Source organism: Peromyscus eremicus, chromosome 1 (genome assembly GCF_949786415.1).
Source record: "Peromyscus eremicus chromosome 1, PerEre_H2_v1, whole genome shotgun sequence".
In the NCBI taxonomy this organism is placed as follows: domain Eukaryota; kingdom Metazoa; phylum Chordata; class Mammalia; order Rodentia; family Cricetidae; genus Peromyscus; species Peromyscus eremicus.
This window is the reverse complement of record NC_081416.1, coordinates 158,824,391-158,838,204: the sequence shown is the minus strand read 5'-3', so window position 1 is coordinate 158,838,204 and position 13,814 is coordinate 158,824,391. Positions and strand designations below refer to the sequence as shown.

The following is a 13,814-nucleotide window of genomic DNA, read 5'->3' as shown; positions in this document are numbered from 1 at the left end:
TCCCGGATTTATGAATGAGACCGGATGCAAAGCTCACTGAGTCACCCAGCAACCGGGAGATGGGCAGGGAGCAGAGAGAGAACCAGAAATGGCCAGAAAGAGAGGCCGAGAAGGAGATGGAGGCAGAGGAAGCCAGCAACCAGCGACCGAAAAGATCCAAGGAGCATTTCATTCACAAAAATCAAGGCTGCTCCCTTTGGTCTCAGTTGAGGAACGCCAAAGAAGACAGATGGGAGGGGGAGATAATGATCCATCCCCTCACCCTCCCCAGTCCTTCAGAAACACTTTACCCCGCCCCCAGCTTAGGGGATGTAGCCCTCCGCCCAGCAGTCAGGATTAGCATCCAACCCCACTGCCCACCAGCTCAGGGACCCTGGAGTCCCAACCTTAGGGATCCAGGCAATGAGTTCTAGCCCCCTCCCCCACCTGCAGGCTGTCGGGTTTCCCCAGCCTTTCACGAGGGGAAGGGGCGGCCACAGCGCCCCCAGCCCCCTTTTCTCAATGGGATGGGATTTTGTGAATGAGCAGTCACGTGACACTGCTTCCTTTGTCCGCCCGCCTCCCCCAACAACAGGTGAAGCAGGGAAAGAGGGCAGGGGTCCCCCCCAAAGGCCTAGTTGACATGGGGCACTGAGATCTCGGGGTGTCCTATGTTCCCTACACATCTATTTTCCCAGGGAGAGTAGTCCTCAGAGTTCCTCAATGGCGAGGGTCCACGACAGAATTTTGTGAATGGGGCATCCTTGGAAGAAGTCCAGGACCCCCTAATGGAAATTGGTACCCCAAATGGCTACCGCGTAGATTGGGGCCCCCACCCTCTTGTTCTCCCAGCCGATGTCCGCGGGGAGCACGGGTGGGCAGAAGGGTGCAGCTGCGGTCCCGGCTGCCCTCTCACCAGGGCGGGCGATCTCGTCAGCCCCCCGCCCCCTCGCCGCTCTGGGCACCTGCCTGGGAGGCTCCGGCCGGGCTCCGAGCGGCGGCGACGCGGCCTCCTCCTCCTCCTGTTCGCTCCCGCTCCCTCGCTGGCTCCGGCGGCGCTGGAGACGGGCACCGGGAGCCGGGGCGAGGGGGGAGGGAGGGGGAACCTGGAAGACGTGTGGGGGGGAGGGGGCGGCTTGGGGGAGGGGTAGGAGCAAAGCGGGCGTACTTGCCCGCTGGGTCCTAGAGCCCGGCTCGGGCTCCAACGAACACCCCTTATAGCCCCCATTTTCTCGGGACCCAGAGGGGAGTCCCCCATTTTCCCACTTATCTGAACGGTTGGTCCCTGATGATGTGAGAAGGGAACAGAGATAGGGCCTGGTCTCAGGATTCTAGAAGGAAGGTGGTCCACGGTCTGGGCTCTGAATGGGAGGGGCGGGATGCCTGGCAGGGTTCGAAAAGGGAAGGGGCCTGGGAGCCCGAGTAAAGAGGAGGCTTGGACGCTGAAGAACAGAGAGGGTGCGTCACGGAAGGGGCGGGAGGGTGGGCCTTCTGAGCCGTCCGAACGAAGACAGGGTCTTGGCAAGAGATGCCGCCGGGACTTAGCAAGGCGGAGCTTGGAGATAAATTTCCCTAGGGGCAGGTCAGATAAGAGGCCCAAAAGGAGGAGCTACGTAGCAATGTTCGCAATGGGCGGGGTCCAGGGAGGGGCTTAACGGAGGGGCGGGGCGTTTTTAAAGGGTGGGGCGTAAAGTGAAGGGGCCTGCACATCGGCAAGACACCCTAGTATTTCTAAAGTTGGTCTAGGTTCGAAGGGCGGCGCTCAAGCTGGCCCACGGGGGCGTGGCCTCGAGCTCGGGGCGGGGCCTAGATCTCGGGGGTCGTCCTCGCTGTCTCGCCCACTTGCCTTCACCCGCACACCCGTTCTTTTCGGTTATTTTCTGCTACGGCCGTTCCCCGCCCTGCCCTGGGTCCACGGGGCCATGGCCTGATCTTTGGTCGGCTGTAGGAGTCGGTGAGTGGGGTCTGCTGAGCGGAGGAGCCGGGGCGGAGCTTGAGGAAAAGGGGTGGAGCCTAAGTTAAGAGCTGTCACAAACGGCGAGCGGGAAAAGTTTAGGAGGCTTGAGGATTAGCTGCTGGCTGAGAAGAGGGAGGGATCCAAATGATCGACAGAGAGAGACGGTGGGTGATCGCAGGGTTAAGACTGAAGGACTGGGGGATTAGTTAGTCCACAGAGGCGGACCTGACCCGGGTGGGGGCGGGGCTTAGGCCTCAGGGACCCGGTTAGAGTGTTAGGATAGAAGCCTCAATTCCTTGTTGGCTACAGGGCATAACCATCATTATCGGTGTGCTTCAAACCTCAACAGAGAGGCTGGCGAGAACTGACCCCTGAAGCCTTGAGATCCCAGGGGTGGCCAAAGTGTTAAGAATATGATCTAAGCACCCGAGGAGTCAGGGTTGGCACCTTAGTACATTAATAAGTTGGGTTCGAAGACTAAGAACCGCAGCTTTGAGAGCGTGGGGAAGTGGGCGTGGTCATGACCAATCGGAGAACTGGAGACTTAAGAGACAGGGGCTGAGAGAATACTGGAGGACAGGGCAGACCAATGCAGACAGGGACAGTCCAAGAACAGCCTGAGCCTTGGAGTCCCCGCAGAACCCGACGACTGACTGGTGGAAGTTTATTTAACCACAGTCTCCGGCCTCCGTCGAAAATGGGGAACGTTCAGTCGGAGCCTTCCGCGGGCGGGGGCTCCCGAAAAGAGCAAGCCTCAGACCGCGCATCCGACTCCCGCAGGACGCCTCTGGTGAAGCCCGAGGTGACCCCCTCATCCCCAGCCATGCACCTGGCTCGAGGGCTGGGCGTCTGGTTCCCTGGCAGTTCCGGGCCCCCGGGACTCCTGATACCCCCGGAGCCCCAGGCCTCACCCTCGCCCCTGCCCCTGACCTTAGAGCTGCCCTCGCCAGTGACACCACCTCCAGAGGAGGCGGCTACGGCGGCGGTCTCCACACCACCCCCGCCCCCCGTGGGGACCCTGCTGCCCGCGCCATCTAAGTGGCGAAAACCCACGGGCACTGCAGTGCCTCGGATCCGCGGCCTGTTGGAGGCGAGCCATCGTGGTCAGGGTGACCCTCCGAGCCTCCGCCCGCTGCCACCGCTGCCCCGGCAACTGACCGAAAAAGAACCGGTCCCGAGGGCCCCCGCCCCACCTCCGACGCTCCTGGAGCCTCGGAAGCAGCTACCGCCAGCACCTCCGCCTTGCGACCCGCAGCCCCCGAGCCGCAGAATCACTCTGGCCTCTTCGGCCCCAAGCCCCACAGAAAGCCAGGTCAGGCACAGCAGCGAGGGTCAGGCGGCCGGGGGAGCCCGCGGAGGGGCGCCTCCCCAAGCCGGAGAGGGCGAAATGGCTCGGTCTGCTACTTCCGAGTCCGGCCTGAGCCTGCTGTGTAAAGTCACCTTCAAGTCGGGGCCCCACTTGTCCCCCGCGTCGGCCTCGGGTCCCTTAGCAGCCAAAGCCTCACATGGGGCCGGCGGTGGAGGACTGTTTGCCTCTTCGGGGGCCATCTCTTATGCTGAGGTCCTGAAACAAGGTCTTCAGCCTCCTGGAGCCACTCGTGCCTTGGGAGAGGTCCCTCGTGCAGCTCAGGAAACCGAGGGCGGTGATGGAGATGGTGAAGGGTGTTCTGGTCCCCCTTCGGCGCCTGCTCCCCTTGCCCGGGCTCTACCGCCACCCCCTTACGCCACCTTCCCAGGTTCAAAGCCCAAATTCGACTGGGTGAGCCCTCCCGATGGCAGTGAACGGCACTTCCGATTCAACGGGGCTGTCGGGGGAATCGGGGCACCCCGACGACGCACAACCACGCTCTCAGGGCCTTGGGGCTCCCCTCCACCAAGGTCAGGTCAGACGCATCCAGCTTCAGGGCCCCGGAGGCTTACACCTGCCTTGTTGGCGCCACCCATGTTCATCTTTCCAGCGCCCACCAATGGCGAGCCTGTACGCCCAGTGCCTCCAGGTCCACAGCAGATACCTCCGTTGCCACCTCCACCGCCCACACCACCAACCACTCCACCACCGGCGCCACCACCCACACCTCAGCCACCGGCGCTTCCGAGGACGCCGATACTGGTGGCCCACCCTCCTAACCCAAGCCCTGGCCACGTTGAGTCAGGCTTGGCTCCTACCCCTGCCCCTGCTCTGCCCCCTACTGTGGCTGCCGACCAGGCTCCGCCCCCGTCCCCGGTGCCAGCTCCGGCCACATCCCCAGCTCCAGCAACCACCACCGTGGAGCCGTCACCGCCAGTGCCCCAGGCCACCAAGATTCGTACACGCAAGAACAAAGGTCCCCGAGCGGCCCGGGGTGTGATCCGTGAAGAGGTTCTATCCGGAGACGGTCCTCGAGAACTGACTGCGACTCCAGTGACTGACAGCAGCAGTGGAGGGGGTGGCGGTAGCAGCAGCGGAACACCCACAGCCGGGGCCCCTAACAAGGGTGCAGTGCGCCACTGGCCGCCTTTCGAGGTGCTTAATTCTTGTCCTTCCAAGTGCTACTGCCGCCATCAGCCCCGTCACCGACGCCTGCCACGCAACGTGTCTGCCTGGTGAGGGAGACGGAGGAGTGGAGAGTGGGGGGGGGGGCACACTCCCAAGTCCAGCACCCATTTTCCCTGGATAGAGTAAGATTCAATGCTATGGCATCCTGACCATAGGCTGACCCCTTGACTTACGTGGGTCTCAGCCTAACTGAGCCCCAGGGGCCTTGACCCTTGACTGGCCTTTAGCTCAACCCCTCGACCCTTGGTCCTGTAGTCTTCTGACCCTCTTCTGCTCTAACCCTGTCCCTGAGGGCACTAGGGACAAGTTTTTTCAGATGTCAGAAGGAAACAACTGTCTACTGGAACCTGAGGGAGGAATAAATAGGCCCCCAACTTTCCTGGGCCCAGTGAAATCCCCACTTGCCATACCTTTTCCCAACCCCCTACCCCGGAGGCAAGGCTTTGGCAACTAGAGGGTAGAGGTCTCAGCCTTTGGCCGCAAAGGTTACTTTCCCAGCAGGGGACACCGCCCTCCTCCACCTTTGCTACTACACTATGCCCCTGGACTGTGTTGCCAGGTCTAAGCCCAGCTGTGGACAAAATCCTGCCTTGGCCTCCTTTGGGGGTTTAGCTAGGACTCATCACACTCCTGCCTTTTCTACATGGCCGTACCTCCACCCCAAATGCCCTTGGGAACCTAATGACACCTTCAGTTTGTCTTTATGCCCATGGGGAAGGTGAAGCCCAGGAAAGTACACAGACAGACCCTGTCAATTCTTCTCCTCCCAGGCTGAGTACGACCACCAACCACCTGAGTGAGCCTCCCTGGGTGGTCACCGTCAAGCTGGCCGGCTCTCTAGTAGCTGGCCTGGAGCACTATGACTTGCAGGCCACCCATTCCAACTGAGTTCGGTCTGCCCAACACCCTCCGCCTCACCTTCTTTAATAAAGTACCCAGTCTACACAGCCTGCCTAGCTGCCTATCCTTCACCACCAGGGAGGCTGAGGTGCAGAGACCAGCAAAGAACCAACTCCTATGCACACCAAGTAAGGTGACCAAGTGATGAGATGCCAGGGAGCACCCACACTTAGGCCCAGGACGAGGGTCTTGTCCCCTTTACACCACCAACGCTGTGGCTGAGCCATGGTCACGGGTCACTCCGGAGCAACAGTGAGGATAACCAACCGGCTTTCTCAAAAACTCTGCAGGTAACTCGGCCAGACTTGGAACTGCCCTTAAAACAGTTTCCCAGCACACAGGCTAGTGGGCCAGCAGGGTCTAAGTTACAAATTACAGTGTTGGCTCAAGGAGGTCAGACAAGGCATATCCACATCACGGCCCATACCATTTATTACAGAGGGCACAAATGGTAGCCCACAGACAAGCTCAGTTTCACGTGTCATTTGAAAAATTATTTAATCCATGGCCAATATTTTTTAAAAATTGAGACACACGGTGCTTCACTGAAAAATCTAGTCCCCTGGCCCAGCACCACAATGCATCCACAGCTGGCTAGAAGAGTCCTCAAGCTGGGCCTGTGCTCTCCTGTGGGCTGCTGGGCATCTACACTTAAAACCCAGAGCAATGGCTACTGGGTAACACATACCCAGGAGGTCCAAAGGCCCCCAAACTCCACTGTCCCACTGGGAGACTAGGGCCCATAAAAGGTTAATCCGCCTTTATTGAAGGCCAGCCTACACTGGGTTTTTTGGACTAGTCATGTCCACCCGCCCCGGCCGAGGCTCAGACAATCATCTCCAGCTGCCGGGCATACTCGATGACCTGTTTGGCCAGCTCAGTGGAGGGGATGGTGGTGTCTTCTGGCTTCTGTTGCTGGCTGGCAAAGCTGTAGTAGTTGTTAGGGCCCAGGACCCAACCTCGCTGAAGGAAGAGAAATCAGAAAGAAGTAAGTGGATGATCCCACAGGCTGCTCCCCATCCCATGTAGCCACCTCTCAGTACACCATGACTCCTTTCTTCACAGATCACTGCCACCAGATTAACTGGAGGCAAGCAATGTCACTCCATGTTTGAGACTGGTACCATAATCACACTCTTCTGTGATCTACAACGAGGACTGTTAGTGCCTCTGAGCAATGAGACTAGTATCTGGTCCACAGTCAGCAGTTAACAGCTGTCACCAGCACAGCTCAAATCCATCCCTTTGACAGTCTGCTCTTGAGCCTGGTGTCTCAGACCACTTGGCTAGCCTGGCAGCTTCAGTCTGCTCTTGACTCCTCTGCTTCCTGGACACCAAGGTCAGTATGCAGCATGAGTCAGCATCTCCGGGGCACTGCTCCTACTCACATGTTCCACCCCACATGAAGAAGCAGTCTTATGGGGCAAGCTGCTTCCAAGGAATTCTGCTAAGGGCAAACCTAACATGCAGAGCATCCTTGGACCTAGTCCCAGGTACTATGCTAAGCTCTACGTCTATGCCAAACTTTAGCCCCTTCTATGGAAAGGCCAAAAAGCTCAGAAAGGCTGAGCCATTTATCTGAGGCCTCACAACTGGATTTAGCCATGGGCAGTCTCAATTCTCCTAGTGTCCCCAAGACTACCCATACTGTGCACTAATACTGTTGGGATGGTACAACACCCTCCATTCCCCAACCCCGATCCGCAGTCCTTGTCCCACACCCCAGCCACCTTCTTGGCATAGTCTGTCATCTTTTTGGGTGTGTTGAAGAAGAGAATCCGGGTAGCCTCAGCAAAAAGGATTTTCTCATAGGCCTTCTCAATGCATCCTGCGATTTCATCCCTGTGGGAAGGTGATAGTTCTCACTACGGAGTAGACAACCTCCCAGACCCTGTCTTCCTGGGACAGTCTCCAGCACTGAGGGCTTAGAAAGAGGAGACTAACTTGACCAGTCAGTCACAAAGCAGGCACAGGGAGTCTTTTCACACAGGAACCTTCCTTCCCAAGAGCACAGCACCTTCTTCAGTCTGGAGGAGGTTCTTGCGTGAGTGAAGAAGAGTGCTTGTCCAGCACACCCTAGGCACAGGCTCCATCCCGAGCACCACATGCACCCAGCTGTGGTGGTGCATGCCTGTACTCCCAGCACTTGGGAGGTGGAGGCAGGAGGATCAGGCTCATGGCCAGTCTTGGCTACACGAAACCCTTTCTCAATAGCCCTACCTTCAGAAAAAGCTGGGAGTGCAGCTCAGCAGTAGAGCACTTGCTTAGTCTGCACAAAGCTGATTCAACCCCACAAGGGGGAAAAATCCACTACGAAAAACACCAAGGCATCAAATTACAGGAATTGGGGAGGGTAGCATCTGGGGAAAGCAAGGCCAGGAAGTCTGGGGACCCAGACCCCACATACCTGATAGTATCCAGTAGGATGTCAATGAAGAAAGTATAGCTTTCAGCGGGGATGTTTCCCTTAGCCAGGAACACCTTGTTGTAGCTACCCTCCATCAGGTACTGCCAAGGCCAAGGAGGAAGAGGAAGGATGAGATAGCACAGGGGCCTCCCTGCTCCCTTGGTGCCTGCCAATGCCTGCTCTACCAGAACACCTTGCCACACAGCCCACCCATTCCCAGGAGATTAGGTTCTTCCTCTTCCAAGAAGCCTTACCGGCTTACACACTCACCCTGGCAGCCTACTCTGGACTGGCATCCAACCACCTTTTCTCCGGTCGTAAGGGGAGACAGAGGTGTATCAACCCCAGCTCCCACTCCACACACATCTAAACTGCTGCACCTACCTGCCACTCTGCCACCCTCCCCACAGCAAATCCTCTGGAGGCCTCAGCACCAGACACAGCTTCCGACCAGCTCCCAAGGCCTACCCTAGCCTTATCCCCTTGTTCCTCTACCTTCTTTGCTGTCCCTCAGATACTGCAGGCAGGTTTTAGCCTCAAGACACAGTCTCTGCCAGATGACCTCTTAGAGACACAGACAGTCTCTGCCAGATGACCTCAGATCCTCGCTGACCCCTCCCAGGCCCAGGTCCCCCATAACCTTCGTGTTTCATGCATCGCACAGGTGACTCATTCTTTTGGTACTCAATGCTTCCTCCCCTCACTGTCTCAAGATTAAAGGTTTTACCTGTTTGATTTGCCTTAATGTGAAAACTACCCTGGGGCCTGGCACACATCTGTTTAACATACTGCTGGCTAACTGAGTTGGTGGGCTGAAAACAGCTGAACCCTGATCATTCCTCCAGGAAACTCTCCTCAAGTTCTGAACTGACACCACCCACCTCAGCCAGGTTCTCCCTTCCCCTGCCCAGACTCACTTGCTCGAGGGACACAGGATGCTTGATGTAGACATTGGTCTGGATGTCCTTGGCAGGCAAGCGTTCTAATTCTGTGTGGAACTCAGCCACTCGGTTCTGGGATAGCAGGAAGAGGAGGTTGAGGCCCAGGAGCTGGTGCATGTAGGCTGACTCAGGAAGTTGTTCCCTGTAGACCAGCAGGGAGGGAACCAAGGTTAGCAGGTCTTGGGGACCTAACCAAGTGCCTCATCTACCTTCCAGAATCCTTACAACTACTTGTGGGAGTTCAGACAAGTGAGGTACAGAGAGGCAAGAAAAGCCACAAGTCATATGGACCAAGAGAGGTACCTCAATTCACAGTTCCCCATCTGTTAGACGGCTGTCACTAAGTCTGCACCACAAAGGAGGTAAACATAAGTGAATTAAATGGCCTAACCTGGGTATACAATCCTAAGAATAGCATCCAGAGGTTAGGTACTCAGGAGGAAAACGTTGTTTACCTAGCATGAACAACACCCTGGGCTCAGTCCCCAGCACTGTATAAGCCAGACAAGGATGTGCACACCTGTAATCCCAGCTATTGGGAAGGAGGTGTAGGAGTATCAGAAGTTCACCCTGGGCTACACACTGAGTTCTCAGCCAGCTTTAGGGAACAGGAGACAAAGTCTTCAAAACACAACAGCTGGGTGTGGTGGCCCACGCCTTCAATGCCAGCACTCAGGAGGCAGATGAGGATGGCAACGAATTTAAGGACAGCTTGAACTGCATAGCAAAAACTTAAAAACAAGTAGTGATGGTGCACGCCTTTAATCCCAGCACTCAGGAGGCTGAGGCAGGCGGATCTCTCTGAGTTTGAGGACAGCCAGGGCTACAGAGTGAGATCCAGGACAGCCAGGGCTACACAGAGAAACCCTGTCTCAAAACAAACAAACAAAGCAACCCAAACAAACAAACAAACAAAAAACCCAATCAAACGACCAAACAAACCAGCAGGGGGCAGCACTACCTATCCTCTCCAAGTAAAGGCAGGTGGACTGCCTTGAATCCTGTCTTAAAACAAAACTAGCAAACAGTGAAGCAGAATAGCATCCTATTGGCTGCTATAGACATGTCAGTTAGGAGTCCAGAGCACAGCCTCGCAGATGAAGGGTAACAAGTAGCCACACAGAGCAGAGGGGACACAGTGTGAGGATCAGGGAAACCAGATCAGGGAGGCGGAGATGGCTCAGCAGAGAAGGACTCAGCACTTGCAGAGGTCCTGAGTTCAATTTCCAGCACCCACATGGCGGCTCACAACCATCTATAACAGGATCTGATGCCCTCTTCTGATGTGCAGATATACACGAAAAACGCTCATATACATAAAAATACATAAAAAGTCTTTAAGAGAAAGGAAAACCAGTTAGAAACTTACAGAAATGGGCCACACAAACGAAGTGGACTACATAAACCCAGTCTCAAGACTTCCGAGTCAATCCCGTCCCTCTAGCTTCTGGGGACAGAGGTAAATGAACTACCAAGTAACCACCCCCACTCCAGTCCCCTCCCCAGAGGGCCCAACCTCACTTGTAATCAAAGTAGTAGCATTTGAGCTGGGCCATGTAGCGTTCGAAGGAGGGGATGTCCTTGCATAAGATGCTCCACTGGGCCCCGATTTCCAGGATGTCACCTGTTAGTAAGGGGGTGGCTCTGAGGTGGTGACTGGAATCCCTCCTGGGATCATCACTACCATCATTCTTACCATCATCCCCCGCCCCCGCCCCAGTCACCCTCCACCAACCAGTGACACTCACGGGCCAGAATGAGCTGCTGTTTGGTCAGTTTGGTCCCTGTGGTTGGCAGGAAATTGAGCTCCAACAGAACCAGCTGAGGGGGGGAACGAGGATGAGACTTCAAATACAGGTTACCCACTTTCTCTCAACTTTGATGCTGCTCCAACTTGGAAAATGGAGCTTACGAGCATCCTAACTCACATAACTGCTATGAGTATTAAGGGAGTCAGTCCTTGTAAAGCACTCAGCCTCGGGCCATTGGATGACCTCATTTTACAATTAACTCTCCTGGGAAACAGGAGGCACTCAGTGCCTGGCCCAGTGGAATCATGGGGTGGGGAGACACTGTTGATCTCAATTCCTACTGTTGTTATTTTCCGCTTGTTCGGGGTTTCTCTTTTGTTGAGACAGGATCTCCTTATGCAGGCCAGTCTGGCCTAGAACTGGAGATCGATCCTGTGTCAGCCTCCCAAGTGCTAGGATTACAGGACACCATTCCTTAGTAAACTTAGGGAAACTAAAATATATTTTGTTGTTGTTGAGTATTTATTAGTAATAATAATATATATATTTTTTGAGATGAGGTCTCTCTATGGAGCCCTAGCCGTCTTGAACTTGCTATTGGAGACCAAGCTGGCCTTCCATACATCTGAATGTGTTTACAACCGAACCTCATGCTCTTCTGGGTTCGGTACGGGGGCGGGGGGGGGGAGCACGGGCGGGCAAACTATTGCTTTTGCCTCTCTCCACACATCCCTCGCCTCTCTCTGCTCTCCCACAGCTTGCCTTGCTGGTCTTTACCACACATTCCCTCACAGCCCGTCATCTGAACCTCATTCTTTCACCACCCCTCGTTCTACATTCGGTTGCGTCTGATCCAACTTCTGCCCCTCCAAACACCCGAGTTGTAACCACCTCATTCGATTCCGCCAATCCAGTCTGACATCACTCCCCGCCCGCCACCGTAAGGGCCGCACTGGGTCTGCTCCAGCCATCTCACTTCTGAGCCCTCCAGGCCCACCTTCTGCCGTGCCGAACCTCGCTCGTCCCGGTCCTCGGCCCTCTCTACCAGCCCTGAGCTCCCGACACCGTCCCCCCAGGACTGGGCATCCCGGGCCCGCCGACCCTACCTTCAGACGGCCCAGCTCCTCCCCACATTTACTGAGGTTCGGGCTCTTCCGGTTCCACTCGTCCTTGAGTTGCTCGTACATGCCAGCCGCTGCCTGCAAGATCGCGCCCGAAGTGGCCGCGGGCCCCGAGCTCGAGACGCCGGTCGTCCCGTTCACCGTAGCCGCCGCCGCCGCCGCCATCTTCCGTGATGCGGCAAACCGCCGACCTGACTTACGGCAGCGACGCCGAGAGATGGTCTCCCGGCGGAAATGAGGCCGAGAGGTGGAGCCCAAGGCTGGAGGCGGAGCTACGGCCGCCAGCTTCTGCCCGCCGCGGCTGGAGCGCCGCTGCTCTCGCCGGGGCGCCTTCCCAGCCCGGCCCTCAATGAACATGTCAGAGCTCCGCCTCTGCTGGCATTCAAAATGGTGAGCGGAAGTCGGTTCGCTCTAACTGAAAATGACACCCACAATGCCCCGCCCATTCCCGTAGTCAATATGGCCGCCCTTGCTTCAGTCTGTGGAATTTCCTTCTTAAAGGGTACCGTCTGTAAGCCAAGAGGTGGCGACGTGGAGCCATTTGGAAAACTGTCAAGTATCACTACATAGACAGACTTTGAGAGAACTAGCAGGTGGGATTTAAAGTCAGGTCGCTCAAGTTTATCAGAGTATCGTTCTCCCACATTAAATTCTTCCTACTATTTTTGAAAGTAAAATACAATATGGAAGCCGGGCATAATGGTTCAGGCCTTTAACCCCAGCACTTAGGAGGCAGAGGTCGAGGCCAGTTTGGTCTACGCCAAGAGTTCCAGGACAGCCAGAATTACATAGAGAAACTTTGTCTCAAAAAGCCAAAAAATGCCGGGCAGTGTAGGCGCACGCCTTTAATCCCAGCACTCGGGAGGCAGAGGCAGTCGAATCTCTGTGAGTTCGAGGCCAGCCTGGTCTACAGAGCGAGATCCAGGACAGGCTCCAAAACTACACAGAGAAACCCAGTCTTCAAAAACAAAAACAAAACAAAAAAATTATATATGTAATATAATGTAATATATAATGTAATATATGGTCTCCCTACAGAAGTGAGGCCGGGAAGTGGCGCCTCAATTATATATATATATAATTACTACAGTTTAGAGAGACGGATCAGGGGTCAAGAGCACTTGTTGCTTTTGCAGAGGACTTGGGTTGAATTCCCAGCGTCTTCACGGTGGTAACTCTGCAACACCAGTTTCAGAGGATTCGATGCTCTCTCTGACCTCTGAAAGCATCAGGAATACATGTGGTGCACATACATACATGCAGGCGAAACACTCATACATAAAAAAATGTTAAAATATCACATCATTTTCCTTTCCCCTTTCTAACCCTTCCCATATAAATCCCCACCAAATCCACAGCCTTTAGTCTTGTTTTCTCTGTTATATATTCCTAAATAGATAAATACGGCCTGCTCGATCCATATAATGCTACCTGTATGAATATGATTTCAGGGCTGAGCACTTGGTGTTGGGTATCAAATGGAGGGGCTTTTCCCTGAGGAAAACCATTGCTGTGCTCAACATCCCTTAGTTGCCTGTGGTTGTCTAGGGTGGGGCCAGATTTTCCCCTTCCATGTTAGCGTGTCCATTGATGCCCTCCTGTTCATCACGTCTTTCTGGACAGTCATGTCCTTGAGGCTTTATGGGTGTAGCTCCCTGACACTTCTAGAGGCCTTCCATATGTTTATTTATACTTATACATAAATAATTTAAACATAAATGTATGAACTGTTTACAAAAATCATCCAGGCCTATGGCTTCAAATGCCAAAAGGAAGCAGAGGATTCACATTTGTTTGTTTTTAATGTTTATTTATTTATTTAGGTTTTTCGAGACGGGGTTTCTCTGTGTAGCCCTAGCGGTTCCAGAGATTTTTTTTAAAAAAAAATAAACACTAATTTATAGCCATTTGGGCAAGAAACTGTTCTTGCCTGGACTTCTTGACAAAATGTTGTATCAATTGGACATGCAGGACCTACAGGAAGGTGACCATTTTGCAAGGCGAGATGATCCCTCAGGTTCCTGCTTCACAGAAGAAATTTCCAGACATTCTACAGGACACAGAGAGAAGTGACTGAGAGACTAGGCCTATGGGATGAAGATGGATGCCCCAATGTTACAGCGGAACTTTGGGCGACTGTCCAGGCAGGCAGCTGTCTTTTGTCATTCTAGATGTTTGGAAGTTGCTTACAATGCTCTTCCTGTTTACTTAGATAATTGTAG

The 13,814-nt window shown here is 54.8% G+C and overlaps 2 protein-coding genes across 5 annotated transcripts; one reads left to right on the top strand and one right to left on the bottom strand.

The window, feature by feature from the left end:
- Positions 1-1,671: 1,671 nt before the first annotated feature.
- Positions 1,672-5,419, top strand: Ggn (gametogenetin). 4 transcript variants are annotated; one of them, XM_059276511.1, is made up of 3 exons: positions 1,672-1,933; positions 2,615-4,519; positions 5,243-5,419. In XM_059276511.1, exons 2-3 carry the CDS (start codon positions 2,634-2,636, stop codon positions 5,358-5,360), a joined length of 2,004 nt encoding a protein of 667 aa, XP_059132494.1. In that variant the 5' UTR covers positions 1,672-1,933; positions 2,615-2,633; the 3' UTR covers positions 5,361-5,419. The 4 variants fall into 4 exon arrangements, with proteins under 4 accessions (XP_059132494.1, XP_059132483.1, XP_059132478.1 ...); XM_059276500.1 differs by lacking the exon at positions 1,672-1,933 and adding an exon at positions 1,940-2,100; XM_059276517.1 differs by lacking the exon at positions 1,672-1,933 and having other exon boundaries at positions 2,633-2,738; positions 2,872-4,519.
- Positions 5,420-6,117: 698 nt separating this feature from the next.
- On the bottom strand, positions 6,118-12,006 carry Psmd8 (proteasome 26S subunit, non-ATPase 8). Its single transcript, XM_059276484.1, has 7 exons — positions 11,578-12,006; positions 10,469-10,541; positions 10,242-10,344; positions 8,697-8,862; positions 7,780-7,880; positions 7,103-7,214; positions 6,118-6,335 (listed from the first exon to the last, which is right to left on the bottom strand). The coding sequence occupies exons 1-7, from the start codon at positions 11,947-11,949 to the stop codon at positions 6,198-6,200; spliced, it is 1,065 nt and encodes a 354-aa protein (XP_059132467.1). The 5' UTR covers positions 11,950-12,006; the 3' UTR covers positions 6,118-6,197.
- Positions 12,007-13,814: the final 1,808 nt, after the last annotated feature.